The sequence below is a fragment of the Marmota flaviventris genome, chromosome 11 (genome assembly GCF_047511675.1).
Source record: "Marmota flaviventris isolate mMarFla1 chromosome 11, mMarFla1.hap1, whole genome shotgun sequence".
NCBI classification, from domain to species: Eukaryota; Metazoa; Chordata; class Mammalia; order Rodentia; family Sciuridae; genus Marmota; species Marmota flaviventris.
In genome coordinates this window covers 38,492,693-38,517,936 of record NC_092508.1, presented here as the reverse complement: position 1 = coordinate 38,517,936, position 25,244 = coordinate 38,492,693, and the positions used below count along the sequence as shown (strand labels likewise).

The 25,244-nt window shown below is 37.7% G+C and overlaps 1 protein-coding gene and 1 pseudogene across 1 annotated transcript in view; both read left to right on the top strand.

Annotated features, from left to right (window-relative positions):
* Positions 1-940: 940 nt before the first annotated feature.
* Positions 941-1,791, top strand: LOC114083735 (RAF proto-oncogene serine/threonine-protein kinase-like; annotated as a pseudogene).
* Positions 1,792-10,488: 8,697 nt separating this feature from the next.
* The window catches only part of Ccdc150 (coiled-coil domain containing 150), a 135,748-nt gene continuing 120,992 nt past the window's right edge, over positions 10,489-25,244 (top strand). Inside the window, exons 1-5 of the mRNA XM_027925000.2 lie at positions 10,489-10,599; positions 16,997-17,160; positions 21,224-21,444; positions 21,562-21,740; positions 23,685-23,753. Coding sequence (XP_027780801.2) covers positions 10,588-10,599; positions 16,997-17,160; positions 21,224-21,444; positions 21,562-21,740; positions 23,685-23,753 — 645 coding nt within the window. The 5' untranslated portion in view covers positions 10,489-10,587. The remainder of the gene's footprint in view (positions 10,600-16,996; positions 17,161-21,223; positions 21,445-21,561; positions 21,741-23,684; positions 23,754-25,244) is intronic.

Sequence of the window (25,244 nt, the reverse complement as noted above, 5' to 3'; positions counted from 1 at the left end):
CATGGGATTGAAAGACTCAATAATGTTAAGAGTAAATTCTCCTCAATTTGGGGACCACCATCCTAGAGGAGAACCAGTGTGAGACAAGAAGGCTTCTCTGAGGCTCTCATGTTTACTTGCCAAATAAGCAAAGAACAGTGGTCAATGTGCAGAGTGCAATGAGCTTGCACGACTGCCTTATGAAAGCCTCGAGGTAAGAGACCTACAACCAGAGTACTGTGCAGTGTTCAGACTTCTTCATGAACATAAAGATGAAAAAAGCAAGTTTAGTTTGGAATACTGATGCTGCATCTTTGATTGGAGAGCATCAAGTATGCTCCCCTCACAACATACAACTTTGCTTGGAGGATGTTCCTGAGGCTTGCCTTTTGTGACATCTGTTAGAAGTTCCTTTAAATGGATTTCAATGTTAGACTCATGTCTACAAATTTCATGAGCACTGTAAAACCAAAGTACCTGCTATGTGTGTGGACTGGAGTAATATCAGACATTTCTTATGGTTTCTGAATCCCACTATTGGTGAGAGTGGGGCCCCAGCACTACCTTCTTTGACAATGTGCAGCTGTGACAGTCTGTTAGCTCCCTCCAGATATTTTACATGCCCCATTCCTTCATTTTCAACAATTCCAGCACCCCCGTATGAAGGCTTCCTCTCCCAGAGGCAGAGGTTAACATCCACACTAATGTCCACATGGTCAGCACCATCTTACTTGTGGACAGCAGGATGACTGAGGATGCAATTCAAAGTCACAGTGTATCAGCCTCACATTCCGCCCTGTCCAGCAGCTCCAACAATCAGAGCCCAACAGATTGGTCACAGCCTAAAACCCTGTTGCCAGCACTGAGAGTGAAGGCTCCAGGATCAGGACCCAGGAGAAAAACAAAATAAGGCCTCACAGACAGATTTAAGCTTTTATTAGGAAATAGAGCCAGTAAAGTAATGGTCTCTACTGGCATTGGATCAGGCTCCTTTGGAACCGTTTATAAGGGCAAGTGGTACTGAGATGTTGCAGTCAAGATCCTAACAGTTGTTGACCTAACCCCAGAGCAGTTCAAGTCCTTCAAGAACAAGGTCACTGTCCTGAGCAAATCATAACACATGAACATCCTGTTCTTCATGGGGTATATGACAAAGGAAAACCTGGCAATTATGACCTAGTGGTATGAGGCAGCAGCCTTTACAAACACCTGCATGTCTAGGAGACTAAATTCTAGATATTACAACTAACTGACATTGCCTGGCAGATGGCTTGGGGAATGTACTACTTGCATGCAAAGAACATCATCCACAGAGTCACAAAATCCAAGTCACAAGTCAGATGTAAACTGCCTGGCTTCTTTACCAAGAGGTACTTATTCTGACTTAACAGTGAAAATTGAAGATTTTGGTTTAGAGACAATAAAGTCACGCTGGAGTGGTTCTCAGCAGATCAAACAACCTACCCGCTCTATGTTGTGTTGGTTCCAGAGTTGATACAAATGCAGGATAATAACCCATTCAGCTTCCAATCAGATGTCTACCCTGTGGTGTTGTCCACTATGAGCTGATGATGGGGGAGCTTCCCTACTCCATCAGGAACTGAGATCAGATCACCTTCACGTAGTGCCTCCCTAGACCTTAGCAAGCTGTACATGAATTGGCCCAAAGCAATGAAGAGGCTGGTGGCCAACTGTGTGAAGCAAATGAAGGAAGAAAGATCTCTCTTTTCCCAGATCCTGTCTTCCATTGAGTTGCTCCAACACTCCCTACTGAAAGTCAACTGGAGTACTTCTGGGCCATCCCTGCACTGAACAGCCCACACTGAGATATCAGTGCTTGCACAGTGACCATGCCCCAATGCTGCTGGTCCTCTAGTTGACTCTGCACTTGCACTCAGGCCCCAGAAAGAAGGGAAGCCTTCAGGCTTTCTTATGGGACACCGTGTGTTTTCGGAGAAGCTGTTGTTAAGGACCTTCTACATTATGCACTTCGTGTTGCCTTCTTTTCTACCCTTTCAGTTCCTAGGAAAGGAAGCCTTTCACCCTATTGACCTGTCCTACTCCCTGCCCCAGAGCCCAGCCTCTCCGGAGGTATGCACATGGGATGCTGTACAAGAGCTGGGCTCCAACCATCAGCTAAATGAGGACTTTTAGGGTAAAAATAAGTTACTGGAGAGTAAGTAAATGTTGTGAGCAGAATAGCCCTGATGTGGGGACACATGGGATTTTGCAAACCGGTTTATTAATTTTTTTAAATTTTGAGCTAAAGAATGCATCATGTATGATTCCAATTATGTCAAATTCAAGAACAGACAAAATAATACATAGTTCTAGAGATCAAAAGAGTGGTAATCTGCAAAGGACTTAAAATCAGCATACTACAGTGACGCAGCCATGTCAATGTTTATAGCAGTTCAATTCACAATAGCTAAACCATAGAACCAACCTAGATGCCCTTTAACAGATGAATGGATAAAGAAAATGTGGGGGGCTGGGGATGTGGCTCAAGCGGTAACACACTCGCATGGCATGCATGGGGCGCTGGGTTCGATCCTCAGCACTACATAAAAAATAAAATAAAGATGTGTCCACCGAAAACTAAATAAATAAATATTAAAAAATTCTCTCTCTCTTAAAAAAAAAGAAAATGTGGTATATATACACATTGGACTATTACTGAGCCTAAAGAAGAATGAAATTATGGTATTTGCCAGTAAATGGATGGAGCTGGAGAATAACATGCTAAGTGATAATCTCAAAAAACCAAAGGCAGAATCGTTTTTTTCTGATATGCAGAGAATAATTCACAATGGAGGGGGGGTGGCTAGAGAAAAATAGAGGTGCTTTGGATTAGGCAGAGGTGAGTGAAGGGAGGGGGTTTGGGGATAGGAAAGATAGTAGAATGAATCAGATATTATTTGGAAGGGGGGTACTGGGTATTGAACTCAGGGGCACTTGGACACTGAGCCACATCCTCAGCCCTATTTTGTATTTTAGAGACAGGATCTCACTGAGTTGCTTAAAACCTTGCTTTTGCTGAGGCTGACTTTGAACTCTGGATCCTCCTGCCTCAGCCTCCTGAGCCACTGAGATTATAGGCATGCATCACTGCAACCAGCTGAAGAAGACTTCGTTACTCTATGTACATATATAATGACATGACTAGTGAGATTCTATACCATGTTCAACCAGAATAATTAGAAGTTATACTCCATCTATGTAAAAAGCGTCAAAATGCATTCTACTGTCATGTATAGCTAATTAGAACAAATTAAAAACAAAAAAGTGGTAACCTGTATGGGAATCAAGCCACTAAATCCACATATGTATTATCTATTACTATACAACAAATTACCTCAAAACTTAGCATCTTAAAACAAGAAGAATTTACTGTTTTATGGTTTCTACTGGAATCTGGGAGAAGTTTAAAAGAGTGGTTCTGGCTCAGGATCTTCTCATGAAGTTGTGTCAAGATGTCAGTCAGGGAGGTAGTGCTCTCAAGGACTGACTGGTGCGGGAAGGTTCACTTCTAACATGGCACACTCAAATGGCTCTTGGCAGGAGGCTTCGGTTCCTTGCAGTGTGAGCTTCCCCATAGGACTGCTTGGGTATCCTCACAACATGGCAGCTGGTTTCATCCAGAATGAATGTCCTGGAGAGAGCAAGGTAGAACCTACTCTGTCTTATGACTTAATCTCAGAAGTAACCCACATCACTTCCACCATGTTCTTTCTATTCATTAGTTACTATGTCTAGCCCACACTCAAGGGGAGAGAAACTACATTCCTCTTGAAGAAAAGAGTATCAAAAGCATATCAGAATGTGTGAGCCTATTTAAAAACCACTACCCACAGAATAGGGCTACATAACCAAATGTTTGCAGGTCTGGTAGTATGGCAAGAGACAAGATCTGGGAAGACCCCTGCAGTAGGCAGAATAATATTCCCCAAAGATTTCTGTGTGGAAATAGGCTTCTTTTCAGAGATGATGATGCAGCGCCAAACAGTTCTGCACTCAACTCACTGAACAACCCAGGACTACAGAAATATGCTTCCCAGAGGAGCCTGCTCTGGTACTATAGAACTGTCTTTCACAGCCTGAGGTGTACAGTGATCATGGGTGACTTTCCGGACACAGTGCTCCACCTTTTTGTTTTGATCCTCTCTGAAGCAACTTCCCATAATGTTGAACTTGATCTTTCAGGGACTACCCTTTCTCTCTAGTCATATAACTGTGTATGCAAGGAAGCCAGAAATACAAGTTTTCTTGATGATTTGGGTTTTTTAAAGTTGTAGATGGACACAATACTTTATTTTATTTATTATTATTATTATTATTATTTTAATGTGGTGCTAGGATCAAACCCAGTGCCTCATATATGCTAGGCAAGCACTCTACCACCGAACCACAATCCTGGCCCCAATAATTTGGGTTTTAATTTTGTTTTTAAAGCATCTGACAAGATATAGTTATGATGGTTCCTCAGTTAATAAAATAATTTTAAAGAATTCTCATTCAATAGAAGGATAGATTCACGTAATCCCAATCAAGATTCTAGAAGAGTTTTTATAGGTATAAGTAAGTTGATTCTAAAATTTCTGGGGAAAGGCAAAGAAATTAGTATATCCTAACCAAATGTGAAAAAGAAAAAAGTCAGAAAACTATACAGGAAGCCCTCTGTATCCATGGGTTCCACATCTGTGGATTCAATGAGCCAGGGGTGGAAAATATTAAGGAAAAAAGCTTGCCTCTGATCATGCACAGACTTTTATCTTGTCATTATTCTGAACACAACACAATACATTAACTATTTATATAGCATTTACATTGCATTATAAGCTATCTAGAGATGATTTAAATAAAGTATATTAGGCAGGGGTTTTAGGCAGGTTACGTGCAAACATTACACCATTTTATATATAAGGGATTTGGGAATCACCAGATTTTGGTACCTGTGGGGGGTTCTGGAACCAATTTCCCATGGATTCTATATTTCCTGACTATTCAAGAATTGCTATAGTTACCACAAACAGTCTAGCACTGATGGAGAGGTATACATATAAATCAATGGACCTGACAAAAGGTCTAGAAATAGACTCATAGTCCGGAAGAAAACAAATCATCCATTTTAAAAATGTTTGAAAGGTATGAAAAGGTACTCCGTGTTAAAGAAAATACACACACATATAAAAAAGCATATGAAAATATGTCAAACATCTTAGCCACTGGAGAGATGTATATTCAACCACAAGATATCATCACACACCTATTCAAATGATGGAAAAATAAAACCTGAAAATATCAAGTGGGGATAAAAATAAGGAGCAACTGGTACTATCACACATTGTTGATGGATATACAAGATGGTACAGCCACTTTCAAAAGCAGTTTCATAGTTTCTTACAAAGTTAAACACACACTACATACATATAATCAAGCACCACTCCTAGGTATTTGGCCAAAAGAAATGAAATACTTATTTTCATACAAAAACCTGTAAGTAGATTTTTTTTATAGCAGCTTTATTCACAATTGTCCCAAACTGGAAACAACCCAGATGTTTTTCAACTAATGAATGACTAAATAAACTGTGGTACATACATATAGTTGAATGTTACTCTGCAACAAAAATAAGCTTTTGACTCATGCAATAACATGAACAAATGTTAAATGCATCTTAACAATGAAATAAGCCAGGTTCAACTTCATTAATATGATATTAAAAAAAGAAAAATTATTAGGTATCGAAAACGTATTAGTGATTACCAGAGATTGGGAAGTAGGGGAAGAGGTCCACTCTAAAGAGAAATATGATGGAGTTTTGGAAGCAACGATACTGTTCTATATGCAGTTGTGAAGGTAACTAGCTGTAAGACTATAGATTTGTCAAAACCCATAGCACTGTATACCACAGAAGTTGAATTTTCCTATATGTAAATTAAATAAAATAAACCGGAATGTGGGTAGAATATAAGATAGAATATGGATGGGGCCAAGTGAATCTGACCATATTACAAATAAATCAAATAGCCACACTGAAGCTCGTGGTGAAAAAAGGGGCTGACCTAAGCAACTCTGGAAAACTATTTTGACTGGATACTAAAAGAACTGTACTCAAGCAATATGCTCTAGTTACAAATCCATTTCTCATAGCAATTTTAAAAATTTAAATTAAATGCATGTTACAGGTTATTATTGATGGCTTGATGTATTGATTAGAAATTTGCAAGACTACTTTATATGTATTTCAATTTGAACAAACTAGTAAATATATCCTAGATAATGAGAACCAGGTGTCTTACAGTTAGAGAAAGAAGTTAGTTAAAATTAAGGACAAAGATTAGAATAAACTCTATGGTGCTGGATTTGAATAGGAGTATCAATATGAACTCATGCTTTGTTTAATTATATAAACACATTTACATAGATATGTGTAAATATTATATATCTACACACACAGAGATACAGAAATCTACACAGATGTTTATGCATATTCTAGGGTTGTATATACACTATCTCCTGAGAGGAACTAGAAGCAGTGACACCCTAGCATTAAGATTTTTTGCTTCTAAATACCATTCTTTAATAAAAAGGAACCAAGGATTCTTGGAATATTATGCTCTGAGAAGGATACAACATCACTTCTGTGGTATCCTTTCACAAATGAATAACTTCAATCTAATCATGAAAAATCATGATGAATCAAAGTTGAGGGACAACTTACAAAATAACTGACCAGACCTCTTCAAAAATTCCAAGGGTATAAAAGACAAAAAATGACTGAAGAAGAGTACAAAACAAGTAAACACGATGTAGAATCCTGGATCATATCCCAGAATAATATTAGAACATTAGTGGACACATAGGAGAAACCCAAAAGTTTGTTTAGATTCTGTGTTTTGATAATTGTACCTTGATTATATTAAGATGCTAACACCGCTGGAAGCTGCAGAGAGGGTATACAGGAATCTTGTGCTGTTTATACAACTCTTCTGTTAATCTAAGATTGTCTCATAATAGAAAGTTTGTAAAAACTATCTTGGTTTGGATGAAAAATTATGTGGTTACCCTACCTACACAGGTAATAAAAGGTACTTTTGTTTCCCTGTGAATTCTCCCAGTGCTTATTTGTGCAAATACAAAATTCTTATCCTATTTGTTGTATAATATGTTGCTTTTTAAACTTAAATATGTCTTGTAGAACTTTCCATGCAAATACAGGGATTCTTCTCTTCCAACTTTTAATGATAAAAAAATCTTAGATATACAGAAAATCTTAAGAATGATATACTAAACATCTTCATACCATCATCTATATTTCCTTATTTTCTTCTATACACATATGATATTCCATTGTGTGGAGTTAATATATTTCTCATCTACTAGTTACGTACTGAAATTTCCCTCGTGCCCCACTGCTGTTGTCAGAGTGGAATAGATAACAGGAGGAAATGGAATCTTGTCATGTTGGTTTGATCCCAGCACTGTAATGGGGAGTAGATAACTAAGAAAATTCTCCAAATCCTTGTTTCTGGGTTGTTGTTGTTTTTTTTTTTTTTTTGTATTTTGTATTTTGTCTCCCTCCTCTTCCCCCACCTCAGGGCTGAGGACCAGACTCAGGGCCTTGTACATGCTAGGCAAGTGCTCTGCCACTGAGCTAAATCCCCAACCCTCCAAATCCTAGAACCAATATTTTACCAAAAGATTTGAATCATCCACATAAGTAGAAACTAGTTGGTAAACTTTTTTTTTGCAATGCTGGGATTGAACCAGGGCTTGCCTCATGTTCCACTCCTGAGCTACATCTCCAGTCCTGAATTTGCCATTCTTATTCTCCCATTGTACCAATGAAATATGAAGACTTTGACTTTTTTTAATGCTTGCATTTCATTGTCCACAAACCACATTTACAACTCCAAGGGGAAGTGGATGCAGGTAACTTTGCTGCTATTTGTATCACTGCAATGTCAAATCAATGGCAGCTCTACAAGAAGGCAGATGTGTTTTTCTGCCCTACAAAAAGATAACTAAGAAAATTCTCCAAATCCTTGTTTCTGTTTTTTTTGTTTGTTTGTTTGTTTGTTTTTGTTTTTTGTTTTTACAGTCCTGGGAATTAAACTCAGGGGTGCTTTCAGCCTTTTTAACTTTTAAAACAGGGTCTTGCTAAATTGTCCAGGTGGGCCTCCAACTTGGGATCCTCCTGCCCTCAGCCTCTCAAGTAGTTGGGATTATAGGTGTGCATCACCATATCCAACTAAGTTCCAGGCACTGTACTTGGTATTGAAAACAAAAATAACAAAATTTCTGTCCTAAAATAGTTTACAGTCTACTGAAGGAAATATAAGATATACTATTACAAATTACTTAGGGAGGGAAGAGAATGACTTCACAGAAGAGACTGAGTTTCTCTTGAGTTCACGGACTAACACCAGGAAGGGCAAGGCTGGCAGAGTGAACAGTTCCTGCAAGCTCAAAGACATGCTATGCTACCTAAGTAGGCTTGAGTTTAGGGTTCCCCTGGGAGTAGATATAGAGGAGGCTGGTGAATTAGTCCACAGCTATTAGCAGTTTGGTCTTCATCTTATTCAATAGAAAACTATTAGTTCAATGAGAGAAACTATTAAATGGTAAGTAAGGGCTAAGATAATCAGATTTATAATTTTTAAAAGACAATTCTAGTAGTTATACAAAGGATGCATTGGAAAGGGTGAAAGGAAAACCAGTTAGGAGGCAATTGTAGTAATTTAGTGAAAGAAGATGTGGTCCTTATGAAATCTCTAGGGTTTTTATGAGTGAAGTAATCTTTTAGGAAGGAGAACATGTTTGAAAACTATCAATTGAAATCAAGAGGGAAATGGTAGTATGTGTAGGGGGAGTCAATATGTCTGATCATTTAAAAGAAATAAAATCAGACTTCTGTGTGATGTATGGTACTTAGGATTAAACCTAGGGGTACTCTACCACTAAGTGAGTCACAGGAACGCTTAACTTTTTTTTTTTTTTTAAAGTTTGAGACAGGGTCTCCCTAAATTGACCAGGCTAACCTCCAACTTGCAATCCTTTTGTTTCAATCTCCTGAGTAGCTGGGATTACAGGCGTATGCCACTGCAACCCACATAAAATCAGACTTTGTATATAATGAATTCTCAAGTATCCAGAGATGGATTCTCTGGTGAATGAATTAATTTATTGAAGACTTCAGATTCTTTTTTCAAACTTGTAATCATTTCACTTAAGATTTTATATGGTTTGCCAGATGGTGATAGGGAAAAAGAAATGAAAAACACGATATTTAATCATTCTGGCTGTCTGCTGCTTAATATGGAGATCTGAGGAGAAGGTGAAATCCTCATCACAAAGAAGCCTGAGTTTTATCTATGAAGTGCATACACGTGTCCCTCATCTCCTAGTTCCAAAGATATATCAGAGGTCATTGCAAGAGGAACTATACATTCTGAAAAAAAAATGTTTTTGCATTGACGTTTTAAAATACATCTCTACTTTCCATATTGAAAGCTTTATTTGGTCCCTTCATCTGAATTACATATGCGGTGCTCATTTTTCTATCGCTGGATGGACTCAGTAAGATGATTATGTCTTAACAGCTGAGGCTCCTCGGTTAGTCTCTCCAGCTCATGGGGCTCCGCTCTAAGAAGAATCAGAATAGCCAGATCAATTCAGTCAGACACCTGCTAACTAAACGAGGACTCATTTCGGATCTGACTCAATTTATTAGAGGGTCCAAGGGATTTTCAGCTGTGTTCTCAGGGAGATGCGAGAAGAGCTTATAATTGTCCTGACGGTGGTAACAAAGAGTTCTGTCCAGCGACCTAATGCAAAGCCGTGCTGACTTTTCATCATAAAAGGCTTTTCACTGAACGCAAATACATGCTTTTAAAGCAAAACTCAGAAACGTCTGCAGTCTTATCACTGCTTTCTCGTTTTAAACTACTTATGCGAGGATTTAGAAATACCTATTCACTTACCTGTCAAGGCAAGAAATAACTTGGGCCAAAGAAATGAAAAGACAAGAGAACAGACTCTATGTGGTTTACTCTCCATCTCACCATCACGAACGACGAAGAGGGAATTATTCTTTTCCTTTAACAAGAAATTTGGGTTGTTTTTTTTTAACCATTTTTTTAAATGCTCGTAAACAAAAATCTATTATTTTTCTATCGTTCAGAATTTACTTGATAACTTTAGTCCTCCTACAACTAAAAGCATTTTCTAATCTCGGACTCGGGTATGCTGCAGGGCGAGGGTTTGCCGAAATTAATGTAACACAGCCGATTCCCCCGGCAAAGTCCGCCGGGAGAGAGCGGAAACTACATATCCCGGCGAGCCCCGCTCGCGAACACAATGGAGCCTGTCGTCATCCGGGCTACGAGTCTGCACGTTTCCCCACGCGTCGCGGGATTCCGGCCTGGGTCCCGCCCCGGGAGGAGGGCCCTGCTGGGCCTTGAGAACTGCACTTCCCAGCATGCCCTGCTACACCTGCGCTTGAGTACCGGAGCTACCCCGCCAGCGAGCGGGTTGGTTTGAAGTGCAGTGTTAGTTCCATGGAAACCGGCCTGCTTGCAGCAGGACACCGCCATCAGCGGGCAGATGGACTCCGGGGTGAGGCTGCCGGGCCCCGGAGGGAGAAACCGATGGCTCGGACAAGGCCACCATCATCTTTCCCTGACGCCCTTTTCCCCACAGGCGGAGTCCCGCCCCGCTCCCCGGATTTCAGGCATTTCTGCATTCGATGCCTGTGAACGTCCTTTAAGAGCTAAATTTGCATTGCCCTGACTCCAGCGGAGGGAAGAGGCTAGCCACCAAAGCCCCTAGCTAAGCCCAGTTCCATCTTTTTTTATGAGTTGGGTTGGAGGTTATAGGTTCCTGGGAAGGCCATTTCGATGTTAATGTTTGTTGTTGTTTTCCCCCACTGGTTATTCTCCCCGGCCTACTTACTAGACTATAGGTAGGTGTCAGGCCTGGGGCGCTGGTGCATGCCTGTAATCCCAGCGACTCAGAAGGTGGGAGGATTCCAAGTTTGAGGGCAACCTCCACAACTTAACGAAAACTTGTCTCAAAAAATATTTAAGGGCTGAGGGTGTATCTCAGTGGCAGAGTGCTTCCCTGGCATGCGGGAGGCCCTGGGTTCAATTCCTAGTCATGCAAAAAGAATATCCTGCTAGGATATAGTAGACATTCGTTATGTTTGTATTGAACTGCCCTCCTGTTTGCCACCCATAATATTCCAGGACTGTGTTAGACTCTAAAGACAGAAAAATGATAAAGAATCTAACCTGGCTTTGGAGATGTTCACATTAATCTGTTTTGGACATGTACATCATGTACCTGGTTTTATCTCTGAGTGCTCAGGTCCTTTAATACTTTGTTTCTTATCCAGTCTTATGATTTTATGCACCATGCAGAATTAACTTAAAAATTTATGTCTTCAGGCCACACCTCCCCCCTGAACTCCAGATCCAGACATTCAATCATGCACTGGGCATCTTACCTGTTTTTAATTTAAAAAATTCCAAGCCAACTCTCTGTCTTCCCCCAAAATGGCTTTTTTCTTTCTTTCTTTCTTTTTCTTTTTTTTTTTTTTTTTTGGTACAGGGGATTGAACCCAGGGGTGTTTTACTACTGAGCCATATCCCAGCAATTTTTGAGACAGGGCCTTGCTAAGTTGCTTAGGATCTACTAAGTAAACCCTCAAACTTGGAATCTTCCTGCCTCAACCTCCCAAGTCACTGAAATCACAGGTGTGCCCCACCAAACTTGATCAAAATTAGTTTTTTAATTTTTTTTTTTAGTTAGATGAGCACAATACCTTTATTTATTTTTATGTGGTGCTGAAGATTGAATCCAGTGCCTCACACACCCTAGGCAAGTGCTCTACCACTGAGCCACAATACCAACCCCCAAATGGATTCTTAATAGGTTTCTGTTGTCTCAATGGCAATACCATCCTTCCTGTTACTCAGGCCAAAAACCTATAGCATCTCCTCTATTTTTTGCCCTTGCCATCTACTACGCTTAGTGGGTGGAAGAGCCAGGGGGATTGAGTTAAAAGGTAAATTAGGTCACAACAATCCTTAGCTCTAAATCATCTCAGGGTTCTGAGTTGCTGAGCGAAAGCCAAACCTTTACAAGGGTGTTCAAGGCCCTGTGTGATTTCCTGTTATTATCCCTTTGACCTCATCTCTCACTATTCTCTCCTTCATTCATTTGTCTGTGATCAAAACTATCTCCTTACCATTTATGGATTCATCAGATATTCTAATACAGTGTTTTCGTACTTAGTATTTGCTCTTTCTGGACTTTCTGTCCTCAAGATATTCATATAGCTCATGCCTGACCTTCTTTACAGGTGTTTGCTCAGATATCTCAGTGAGGGACTTTCTTTGCCCACTCTTTAAAATTGAAATCTGGACTGCAGCCTCTATCCCGTTCTCTTTATTTTTCTCTATAGTATTTTATCACCTACAAACAACTATTTTACTTCGAGTCTATCTTGTCCAATTAGAATATAAACTCCACAAGGGCAGAGTTCTGTCTGTTTTGTTCACTTGCTGAATTCCCCAGTACCTATAACAGTGTCTGGTTCATGTTAAACATTCAGGAAATAGTTGATAGAAGTATGAGTGAATGAAGATAATATCATTGAACTATTTTCAGGTGGTTGTGATAAACAATATTGAGTACTTATTGTTATTTTGGAACCAACAGCACATGGTTATAGCAGTTGCTAGGTGTAGGTTTTGTATGCACAGAAACAAGTGTTTTCCTTTCAAAGTCATCTGGCTTTTACTAATGTATTTCTTTTTTTTTTTTTTTGGGAGTCAGAATGAGTTGTTTATTTTTTTAAAATTTTTATTGTTGGTTGTTCAAAACATTACATAGTTCTTGATATATCATATTTCACACTTTGATTCAAGTGGGTTATGAACTCCCATTTTTACCCCATATACAGATTGCAGAATCACATCAGTTACACATCCATTGATTTATATATTGCCATATTAGTGTCTGTTGTATTCTGCTGCCTTTCCTATCCTCTACTATCCCCCCTCCCCTCCCCTCTTCTCTCTCTACCCCCTCTACTGTCATTCATTTCTCCCCCTTGTATTATTTTTCCCTTTCCCCTCACTTCCTCTTGTATGTACTTTTGTATAACCCTGAGGGTCTCCTTCCATTTCCATGCAATTTCCCTTCTCCCTTTCCCTCCCACCTCTCATCCGTGTTTAATGTTAATCTTCTTCTCATGCTCTTCGTCCCTACTCTGTTCTTAGTTACTCTCCTTATATCAAAGAAGACATTTGGCATTTGTTTTTTAGGGATTGGCTAGCTTCACTTAGCATAATCTGCTCTAATGCCATCCATTTCCCTGCAAATTCTATGATTTTGTCATTTTTTAATGCAGAGTAATACTCTATTGTGTATAAATGCCACATTTTTTTATCCATTCGTCTATTGAAGGGCATCTAGGTTGGTTCCACAGTCTTGCTATTGTGAATTGTGCTGCTATGAACATCAATGTAGCAGTGTCCCTGTAGCATGCTCTTTTTAGGTCTTTAGGGAATAGACCGAGAAGGGGAATAGCTGGGTCAAATGGTGGTTCCATTCCCAGCTTTCCAAGAAATCTCCATACTGCTTTCCAAATTGGCTGCACCAATTTACAGTCCCACCAGCAATGTACAAGTGTACCCTTTTCCCCACATCCTCGCCAGCACTTGTTGTTTGACTTCATAATGGCTGCCAGTCTTACTGGAGTGAGATGGTATCTTAGGGTGGTTTTGATTTGCATTTCTCTGACTGCTAGAGATGGTGAGCATTTTTTCATGTACTTGTTGATTGATTGTATGTCCTCCTGAGAAGTGTCTGTTTAGGTCCTTGGCCCATTTGTTGATTGGGTTATTTGTTATCTTATTGTCTAATTTTTTGAGTTCTTTGTATACTCTGGATATTAGGGCTCTATCTGAAGTGTGAGGAGTAAAGATTTGTTCCCAGGATGTAGGCTCCCTATTTACCTCTCTTATTGTTTCTTTTGCTGAGAAAAAACTTTTTAGTTTGAGTAGGTCCCATTTGTTGATTCTAGTTATTAACTCTTGTGCTATGGGTGTCCTATTGAGGAATTTGGAGCCCAACCCCACAGTATGTAGATCGTAGCCAACTTTTTCTTCTATCAGACGCCGTGTCTCTGATTTGATATCAAGCTCCTTGATCCATTTTGAATTAACTTTTGTGCATGGCAAGAGAAAGGGATTCAGTTTCATTTTGTTGCATATGGATTTCCAGTTTTCCCAGCACCATTTGTTGAAGATGCTATCCTTTCTCCATTGCATGCTTTTAGCTCCTTTATCAAATATAAGATAGTTGTAGTTTTGTGGATTGGTTTCTGTGTCCTCTATTCTGTACCACATTTGTCTTTCTCATGGCATGCTTTCCATGAAGTTAACTGCCTAGAAGCTCTTTGGAAATACTCTCCCTAAACACTGAAACAGAACTAGATTCATTTGATAATATTTATTCATGTGAATGAATTTTTTTAAATAAAAATTTGTATCTTTGTATTTTTATTGTTACTGCCAAGCATCAGGACTTAGGTTTAAGGCCACATTCAATATTTACTCCTTTTCAAAATTGGCAAAGCACAAATTTGTTAATTCTATTTTTTCGTTGCTGGAATATTAATAATTAAAATATTTATTGTAAGACTGTACTTCTTAGACTCAGTTATAAGGATCTATTAAGTGGCCAATGGATTGTGTTTGTGTGGGGGATGGCATTTTTGCCGTGGTGCTCCTCCTTTAGACTTACCAGATAAGTAACTGCAGTGAAAATGCAAATCTCTGTGATTTTTAAATCTGACTCAACAGATGAGTGTATTGGATACCAAGTCCTTATTTTGCACTTCTTTTGACAGCTTCCCAGATACTCAGGGACTCTCCCTAATGACTTTTAAGGCTGTCCTTCTTTAGCTATCAGCAATCACTGTTCCCTGTCTTTCTTCCAAGGGCTCTCCTGAGCTTGCTTGACATTGTTTTTTGTTTGTTCTTGGTGGGGTGAGGCAAGTGGGATGAGAGAGAAAGGGTTTTCAACTAACCGTGAGCCCTGTTTTAATAAATCTCCCGAAAGCTAGATTGACTTGTTTACTTGAGTCAGCAGTTTCCTTACTACCTGAAGAAGATCCTCAATGACTAAGAGACTATTTCAAGGACAGCCCCATGTTATTTCATTTAAAAGCTTTGTCTCCTGCCTACTGCCAGTCGGTTTCCAGTCATCTTGATCTCGCCTTTCTTAGGCTGAATTCCGCTCTCCCCACCCCCCCCCCCCCCCCCCGCCTTTTTTTATACTGGGAACTAAATCCAGTGGTACTTCACAACTGAGCTTTATCCCCAACCCTTTATTTTTTATTTTGAGACTGGATCTTGCTGAGTTGTTGAGGGTCTTGCTGAGTTACTGAGGCTGGCCTTGAACTTGTGATCCTCCTGCCTTAGCCTCCCCAGTTGCTGAAATTACAGGCCTGTAATTAAACCACCTTCCCCACAGAGGCTGGGGGTCAAGTTGGTTCTTCCTTTTTGTTCTAGAGTAGTTTTCTTCTCTGGAAGCCTGAGAAGCTCTAGTCTGGAACAGGGTTAGATGGGTGCCAAATTCCTACCCCAGCATGTAAACACTCTTTTTTAAGCAAATGAAACAGCTGAATTTGAATTGTTTTCTGTTTTATTTTTAAGGCTGAATGTGTGTACACTCATTATAAATAAATGTAAGTATTTTATGCAGATCATAAGTACCTTTCTTAGGGAAATATCAACAAAACTAGACATTTCAACTATTACATTAAAAAATTTGAGGTGAAAATCTGCATCCTATGTGGAGAAAATTTCTATTCCATTTCCTATATCTTTTTCTAAAGGTAGACTTCTGCTATATTTGTATTAGTATTATATGTTTGGCTTCTGAATATGGGCAGTTCTTTATATTAAAGAACCAGCTACCTGGGCCTAACAAGTTTCACAGAAATTGTCCTTTTTCACCCCACACTGTTTGTTCTTGACCTCTTCCTTTTATTTGTTTTCCCACCAACTTTTGCCTGAGACTACCATGTTTTAGAAGTGACTAAAACAAAAAATAATTTTATTTATCCTCACATGAGCAGAGTTTGGAGATTACTGATTTTGCCAAAAATATCAGGTTAAGCTGAGCCGCCCTGGCTTTTTCCTTGTTTTTCAGTTACTGGTGATCCCTGGCTCTTTGTTTATATTTAAGTGTGAGGCACTGCATGAAGATCTGAAGGAGAGCTCTGGGCATCATAGGAGGAAAAGGAAGGGTCAGGTGCCATTGTTTCTGGCCTTTTTTTTTTTTTTTAACCAGAAAAACTAAAGAATCCCCAAAGCCCTTTTACAAACTTCTGTCTAAAGCCAGGCAGGATGTATCACATGAATGTGCCACCTTTAGGGGGTATGCTGAGCAGGTAAACTTTTCAACTGCCTTTGGAAAGAGGACAGAGGAGCCAACTGTGTCTCACAAGCCCCCTTAACCTGTTTTCCCTACTTTTTCTCCCCACCGTAAGTCTGGTTTATTTCTAGGTCAGCAGTATTGGAACAGTAGGAGACAGAAAATAAAATGGAGAGAAACTCATTTGGTGTCTTTTCCTTGTTATCCCCCTGCCCCCACCTTTTCACCCTACCCAAACAATCAATGGCTTCAACTCCAGCACTGTTTTTGGCAGCAGAACCAGCCCTAGGGGTTTAAAAGCTTTTCTTTCTGCTATCTAGGTTATACTCCACTTATGTAGGAACATGACCCTGGTATATGGAACAGGCTCTATTTGGGATGTTGGAAAAGAGATGATGAACAACAGCTGGTTCTTAAAGCTTCTACCCACATTTAATCAAAGCAGAATACATGGCTACACCTGAGTTCAACAGGACAGTGATTAATATTCTGATAGGAGGGATGTATACAATTTTGAAAAATAATAGAATCTGCCACACTAACATTGTGACTTTAATCGTAGGAGCGTATGGAAACTACAATACGTAGGCCAATCCTCTCTCCAACCCACATCGACTCTACAGCTTCTGAAACATTCACAGTCCTTCAGCAAAGGATGAGAATAGTAGAAGAACAGACCAGTTCTCTGAGGGATGACTTAATTATGTTGAACTATGGTGAAAAAAGGTAATGAAAAAAAGTGAACTAGATCTGTTTTATGATGAATTTTGCTTCACTGCTTAGTAATAGGGAGTCACTGTGGTATAGTCAATGAAATAGATATTTATAAAAGAATTGAGAGATGACTATTTGAATATTAATTAGAAAATATATGCAAGATAGAGTTGTTATTCTGTGATAGAGCCGTCACCATTCCTCTGTACTGTTATTTAAAATGTGTTAAGTATGAAAACTGATAATCCTTTCTCCTTCAATGTATGATTAAAAATAAAATGTAATTTTTCATGTAATTAAAAACATTTTTAGTTTTTATTTTAAAATCAGTTAAGAAAAAAATATAAAATGTTACTTTATGCCATTAATTTAGTCTTCATTTTTTTCAGGGGTTTTAAATATTTCATAATTTAGAATTAGGTACTCACAAAAGAACTGAATTGTTTTTCTCCTAATACTGAAGAAGTTGTTGACTTTAAAGTTGAATTATCAACAGTCTAAGAAATCTGTGTGCTTACACAGACAGTATTGAATGTGTTGGTATGATTTCTTTAAAAAAAAAAAAAACACCTGAGTTTCTCTCATTAAGATAAAATTAATATAGTTGGTATTACAATACCTATTGAATAAATAACTTCAGCATTAAAAGATAACAGCATTTGGTACAATGTCAAGTATGTTAGAAAATAGGAATGTTATTATGACTTTGTTTAAAATTTTTCTAAAAATGTGACTATGTTTATATTAACATATATATATGTCAATATAGAATATAAACTTTAATTCTTAGTTTACCATTATAGAATTATCTAATAAGTATCACTTGTTTTGATGTAACAAAAAAAGTTTATAAAAAGTCCAGATTAAAATAAACCAGCACTAAAAAGTGATCTTTATTCATCCCACATTATGTTCATCCTCATTAACCAATAGTTTTCTCTGTATTTGAGTTTGGAGAAGCTAATAAGAAAGAGCCTGTGGACCCATTTGGTTATAGGAGCCAGGTGTTATCCAAACACACTTCCTGCAGGGATCTTTTATTTGGTAGATTTAAAGCAAGCAGGCACTAGTTCCAGGAGGTCATCTTGTGACTGAGAAGTTTGTGGGCAGATATGTGAATGGTCTGTTTAAAGGAAGCATAAAGAAAGCAGGGAGCTCAGTCCATTAGGCAGAAGAGATACTTCTGCATTTTTATCTCTGGCCACCAGCTGGAGCCATTCAGGTGTGTTAGAATATTGGAAACTGTCAAGTGTGACAGGGCACTGCTTCTGGTATGAGAAAGTTAAGCTTAAAAGTGATGTTGAGGCAATATAAAATATAAGCATTCACAAAAATGGGGTATACTGTGATGTTATGATACATACATCCATTGTGGGATGATTAAATCAAGCTAATTAACATCTATCACCTCATCTACTTATTTCTTTGTGGTAAGAAAATTTAAAATATTATACATTTTGTTGGTTTATTTTTTTAAATATTTATTTTTTAGTTGTAGTTGGACACAATAACTTTATTTATTTATTTTTATGTGGTGCTGAGGATCGAACCCAGGGCCTCACACATGCTGGGCAAGCGCTCACCACTGAGCCACAACCCCAGCCCTCTTTTATCCGTTTTGATAAAGAAAAGACATAATTATTAACTATAGTCACCAATGCTGTACAATTGATTATTAGAACTTGTTCCTCTAATCCCTCAACAACAAAAAAAAAATAAAAGGAAAAAGAAAAACAATTAGACCTAGGGGCTAGAAATTTAGTTCAGTGATAGAGCACTTGCCTAGCATGTATGAACTTTGGATTCAATCCCAAGCATTGCAAAAACAACTTATTCCTCCTATCTGATTAAAACTTTATACCCTGTGATTAACATCTCCTTATTCCTTGTCTGTATCCCCAACCCCAGCCACTAATAATCACTATTCAACACTGCTATGAGTTGGCTTTTTAAAATTTAAGATGTGAGATTATATGGTCTTCTGTACCTAGCTTAACTTCACTTAGCATAATGTCCTCAGGATTCATTCATTCGGTCACAAATGATAGAATTTCATCCTTTTTTAATGACTGAATAATATTCTGTACTGTGTGTGTTTCATATTTTCTTTATCCCTTCATCTGTTGATGGGTTCTCAGGTTGTTTCCATATCTTGGCTATTGTGAATAATGCTGCATCGAACCTGGGAGTTCAGATAGCTTTTCAACATACTGATTCCAATTACTTTGGATAAATACCCAAAGTGGAATTGCTGAATCATATGTTAATGCTATTTTTAGTTTTTTTGAGGAACTGTTTTAGAAAATTGATGTACAAATATATAGATTTCACTAACAATTTTGACAGTTTTCTCCACATCTTCATCAATATAGTTTTCTTTCATCTTTTTGATAATAGCCATTCTAACAAGTGTGAGATGATATCTCACTGGTTTTAATTTGCATTTACCTGATGACAAGTAAGGATGAGTACTTTTTCATATCCCTATTGGCCATTTGAATGTCATCTTTGGAGAAATGTCTATTCATTTTCTTTGTCCATTTTTTAACCAAATTATTTATTTTCTTTCTGGTGAGTTGTTTGAGTTCTTCATGTATTTTGAATATTAGGCCCTTACCAGATTATGATTTGCAAATGTTTTTTCCAGTGTGGGCTGTTTCTTCATGTTTTTGCTTCCTTTGCTGTGCAGAAGCTTTGTAGTTTGATGCAAACCCATCTGTCTGTCTGCTTTGGTTTCCTGTGCTGTGGGAATCACATCCAAGAAACCATTGCCAAGACCAAAACCAGAGATTTCCCCTGTATTTTCTTCTAGTAGTTTTAGTTTCAGGTCTATATTGAAGTCTTTAATAAATTTTTTTTGCACATGGTGTGAATCAAGGGTCCAATTTCATTTTTCTGTGTGTGGAAAGCTAGTTTCCCTAGTCCATTTTTTTTTTTCAAAAAGATTATTGTTTTGCCATTGTGTATTCTGGGTACCTTTGTCAAAAATCCACGTACCATAAATGTGTGGGTTTATTTCTGGGCCATCCTATTTGATGTGTCTTTTTATGCTAGTACCCTGCAACTTTGTTATGTAGTTTGAAATCAGATAGTGTGATGTCTTCGGCTTTGTTCTCAAGATTGCTTTAGTTATATATATAGATCTTTTGTTGTTCCATATGAATTCAAGGGTTTTTTTTTTTTCTATTTCTGTGAAAAATGTCATTAGGATTTTAATAGGGATTTCATTGACTAAGTAGATTGCTTTGGATAGTGTAGATATTTTAACAATATTAATTCTTCTAATCATGAATCCAGGATATCTTTCCATTTATTTGTGTTATCTTCAGTCTTTAATCAGAGTACAGAGTGGCAGAGTATTCTAGCACATTCCTTTCACAGAGAAACTGGGAGCTTTTAAGTTTTAGTCCCTTTCTTTGCTTTGATCCTGAGGGATTAAGCTGTGGAATTTTGTGCATGCCCATAAAAACTTATACTTCATTCTGTGATCCAGGGAGATATATATATATGTGTGTGTATATATATATATATATATATATATCTGGAAGGTGTATAATCCCTGGAAGTGTGCACACACCCATATAATGTCTCCACTTTGTTCTGTGGTCTGGAGAGATATATATACTTAATCCCAGCTGCTCTTAGAGCTAGGTGAATTAAGAGCCACACCATGGGGAGCCTTAGAGTTAAAGTGCTATAAGTGTAGTCTAAATCCTGTGCCATCAGGGAGAAGCTAGGGTTGGGGAATCCTTCCTAACTATAGCATGCAGTTCCCCAGGTGGCATTTGTGCCCAACTGTGCTTCAGTTTTTCCTATTCATTTGATGTGGATATTTTTTCAGACTTATTTATAACTATCTCTCAACTCATTTCTGACTTTCTGTTACAGGGAATTAATGTGTGTATAGATGTTTATTTAGTGCCTTCATAGGTGGAGGGAGAGTTAAGAGCTTCCTATTCTGCTGTGTTGCTGATGTCACTCTCTACTTATTAGGAAGATTACATTGACTCAATGGTTGGGATTAACATACTACAAATAACGTTGCATAATATTGTTGTATTGGATCTTTGTCCAGAGGCCATTTGGAACCTCCAAAGGGTTTAGAAGAGCCTTCCAGCCAGAAACTCTTTGGTCCTATCAAGAATGAAGTAATTTGTTCAGGAAAAACAGATTTTTTATGGAAGAACTGTGAGTTTCTGGTAAATCGAATGTGCCATCTGGAAAGCCTCATTCAGTCCTTGAAGATGAATATCTTTCGCATGCAAACTGAAAAGGATTTGAATCCACAGAAAACAGGTATATGGAAGAGAATCATCAGAAATTTGATCCTGTTGGGTACTTGATGTGTTTATGATTCTTTTCCTTGGCTGACCTTCTTTCTACTGTTGATGCCCCTCTTGTGCTGCCTGGTAGCTTTTCTCAAGGATCGATTGAACACAATTCAGGAGGAACATTCTAAGGACCTGAAGCTGTTGCATCTTGAAGTGATGAACTTGCGCCAACAACTGAAAGGTGTAAGAGAGGAAGAGGACAAGGCACAAGATGAAGTGCAGAGTTTGACTGCCCCTGTGGAAGTTGCCTCAGAGACAAAGGTTTGAGTCCAGAGTTCTGAAGTATAAACTTACTCTTGTATATTAGCTGGAGGAAATAGCAGACCCATAAAACTGATTTTAAAAGTAGTAGCTGTTTCTAGTCATGGCGGTGCATTCCTGTAATCTCAGCAACTCTGGAGGCAGAGGCAGGAGGATCACAAGTTTGAGGTCAGCCTCAGAAACAGTGAGAAACTGTCTCACAATGAAAAATAAAAATGGCTGGAGATGTAGCCCAATGATAAAGTGCCCCTGGCTTCAATCCCCAATTCCAAACAAATAGTTTGTGTTGATGTGAGGATTCTTAGCATTTGACATTTACGTGCATTGATAACTAAAATCACTGTGTGCTGTCAGTGGTTTTTTTTTTTGTTTGTTTGTTTTTTAAAAAAACATGGTATCATTGTTTTAAATAGCTTTATTTTGTTTATTTATTCTTATGTGGTGCTGGGGATTGAACCCAGTGCGTCACATGTACTAGGCAAGCACTCAACCACTGAGCCAAAATAAGCGCTCCACCCTAGCCTGATTTTTTTTTTTAAATAGAGTCCTTACCCTGTACAATAGACAGCATCCAGAGGTATGAGGTAGTGTGTGCTCTTCAAGAGCTTGTATGCTAGTTGGGAGAACAAGGCATATAATGATAAATAGTGAAAAATAAATGTAGGAAATGCTAGAAGACAGTCTAAGACAATAAATGAATATTGCAGAGTAAGGCCTTTGTATTCAGTGTATTTGAGAAGTGAGAAATCCCTTATCTAACGAGATTAGGTAGGCTTCAGGAAAGAGCTAGGACTGAAGCTGAACCTTGCGAAGGCAAAGTGGAGGGATAAGAACATTTCCAAGAACACACACAGAGACAGCAAAGAGTAGGGTCTGCTGGGAAAAGAAACTCAGAGTATTGTTTTCTTTCCAGGGACCAAGCAGTATAATAGATATTCAAGATACTATTTTGCAAGGCCTTATGAAGTAGGATATTACTATTCCTATTTTTAACAATAAGACTATTGGGACGCAGGGAGAAGTCACTTGTCCAAGATTACCACATGCTCATCTTCTTCCTGAAGCCCATGTTTCAACCTACATCTTTCTTCCAGGTGCAGTTAGGGTGAAATATATAAACTAGCCTGACAGGGATGAGAATTTGTGGGAAATAAGTTGGGCATTAGCTAGGGAACACATTGTAGAGAATATCAAGAATAATGTCATCAACATATAGAATAATCAATAGTTGGGCTGAGCCTGTGGGAAGGGTTTAAGAAATCACAAAGAAAAATAGGAAAAGCTAATTTGGGGGTATTATACATTATTGATTATGGAGAAAGGAGATCAGAGGCAGGAAAACCAATTAGGAATCTATTGCATTATTTGGCTTGAGAAAAATTAAGTCTGACTGGGGGTTGTGACATTTTGAAAGGAAAGAGGTAAGAGATACATTGTGAAGAAAGATATTGTAAAATATGGTATTAGGTAGAGATATAAGGTAGGAAAGAAGACAAAAATGAGTCTGAGATTTTACATCTAGGATTGTGGTGCCACTATCATTAATAATAAAGAAGAGAATAAGTAATGGAAGCTATGGTTTTCATCCTCAACTCCTAAGCATGAACAATATTTAAAGCTAGACAAAATCATTCTTAGAAAATTTCCCCTATAAGAAAAATATCTATTATTTACCAGCTTGTCCTCTGTTGAATTTTACATGAAAGGTGGGTGTGATTAATCACTATTTATGATCTAAAAGGTGAAATGATAGACACTGTGAATCAAAGTAATAAAATCTTATGTAATAATTACTTCAGACTTATAAGGAATATTTATAAGCATATTAAAGATAGTTTTTATTTTTAATATGTTGGGAAAATGCCTTGATTTGAACTGATAATCCATAGAGAAAATCATTCCTGTCATTTTAGATTATTTAAAACCTCTTTTCCTATTTTTTAGGATACTGCAGCTATTATTGAAGAAGAACTGAAGACCACAAAACGTAAAATGAACCTTAAAATTCAGGAGGTAAGACAAAAAGATGCCGAAGGGTGGCAGAGGCGTTGGAATTGCAAAGGGGAAATCAAGAAAGTTTAGAGAATGAAAAGAATCCTTTGAAGAAGAAAATATGTGACTATGTAATAGGAATACTAAAAATACACCCCATGTAATTTAGGTGAAAGTGTCTGCCTTTACTTGGCAATACAGACTTCCTTTTGTCTCAATACTGCCATAAAACTGGACATGATAAATAAATGCCCTCTGACCTAAGAAGGAAATAGTTACCACATATGGTTGCTCATTTTCATGTTATTGCCCATATACTACAACAATTAAGTGGACACTTTCATAGAAAGGCCTTTTAATCCAAAATTGTGTTTAACATAAAAAGTTTTTTAATAAGACAGGTCATTTAATTTTATCTAGAAACCTGAATTTCAGCTTAAGTTCTGGGAATTACCACGTGAGTGACTGCTAAAAACTGTAGGGCTAAAAATTTGCAGCTAAAAACAGAAGAGTGAAGAATTACTAATCAGTATATCATATAGTGGCCTTACAATCCCAGTAATCCCTGACAGAATAGTAATAGGTATTAGTCCAAATTAAAAAGGTCAAATTATATTTAAAAGATTCTTTTATTTAAACCAGAGAAGTAAACACACTTTTTAGGAAATTTCTCATGCAAAACTTTTTTAAAAATTATAGATGATAGTTCTTCAGTTGGTAAATATTGCTATCTTTAAAACTGTCTTCCATAGAGAACTTTATTTACCAGTAATTAATAATAAAAGCATGATTATTCATAGTTAAAAATATTTTTTATTTTTTTAGATATTTTAATAGTTTAGAGCAGTTTTTAGTTTATAGAAAAATTGTGCAGAGCCAGCTGAGGCAGGTGGAATAGCAACAAGGCCAGCATGGGCAACTTAGTGAGACCATATCTCAGCTCCTGGTAGAGAGCACCCCTGGGTTCAATCCCCATTACTGCAAAAAAAGAAAGAAAGAAAGAAAATTGTGCAGAAAACAGAGTTCCCATTTACTCCTCTCCACTCCCAATTTCTTATATTAATATTATCTATTTATTTTTATTCTAATCAGTTATACATGACAGAAGAATGGTCTTCGATTCATTGTACACAAATGGAGCACAATTTTTCACTTCTCTGGTTGTATTAATATTATTGCATTAGAATGGTATGTTTTTGACATTTGATAAACCAGTATTGATTCACTATTTAAAGTCCGTAGTTTATATTAGACTTCACTTATGGTTCTATACAGTTCTCTTTTTTAATGTTTTTATTAGTGCACGATAGTTATTTATAATATTGAGATTCATTTTGACATAATCATACATGTGTGGACTAATTTGCTCCAATTAATTTCCCAGTACTTCTCCTTTCCCTAACTTTTTCCCTTCCCCATTTCCCCTGGCCTCCTTTTTCTACTCTACTGGTTTTCCTTCCATTTACTTATAGTTTTTTTTTTAAGTAGTTCTTTATAAATATACATGAAGTG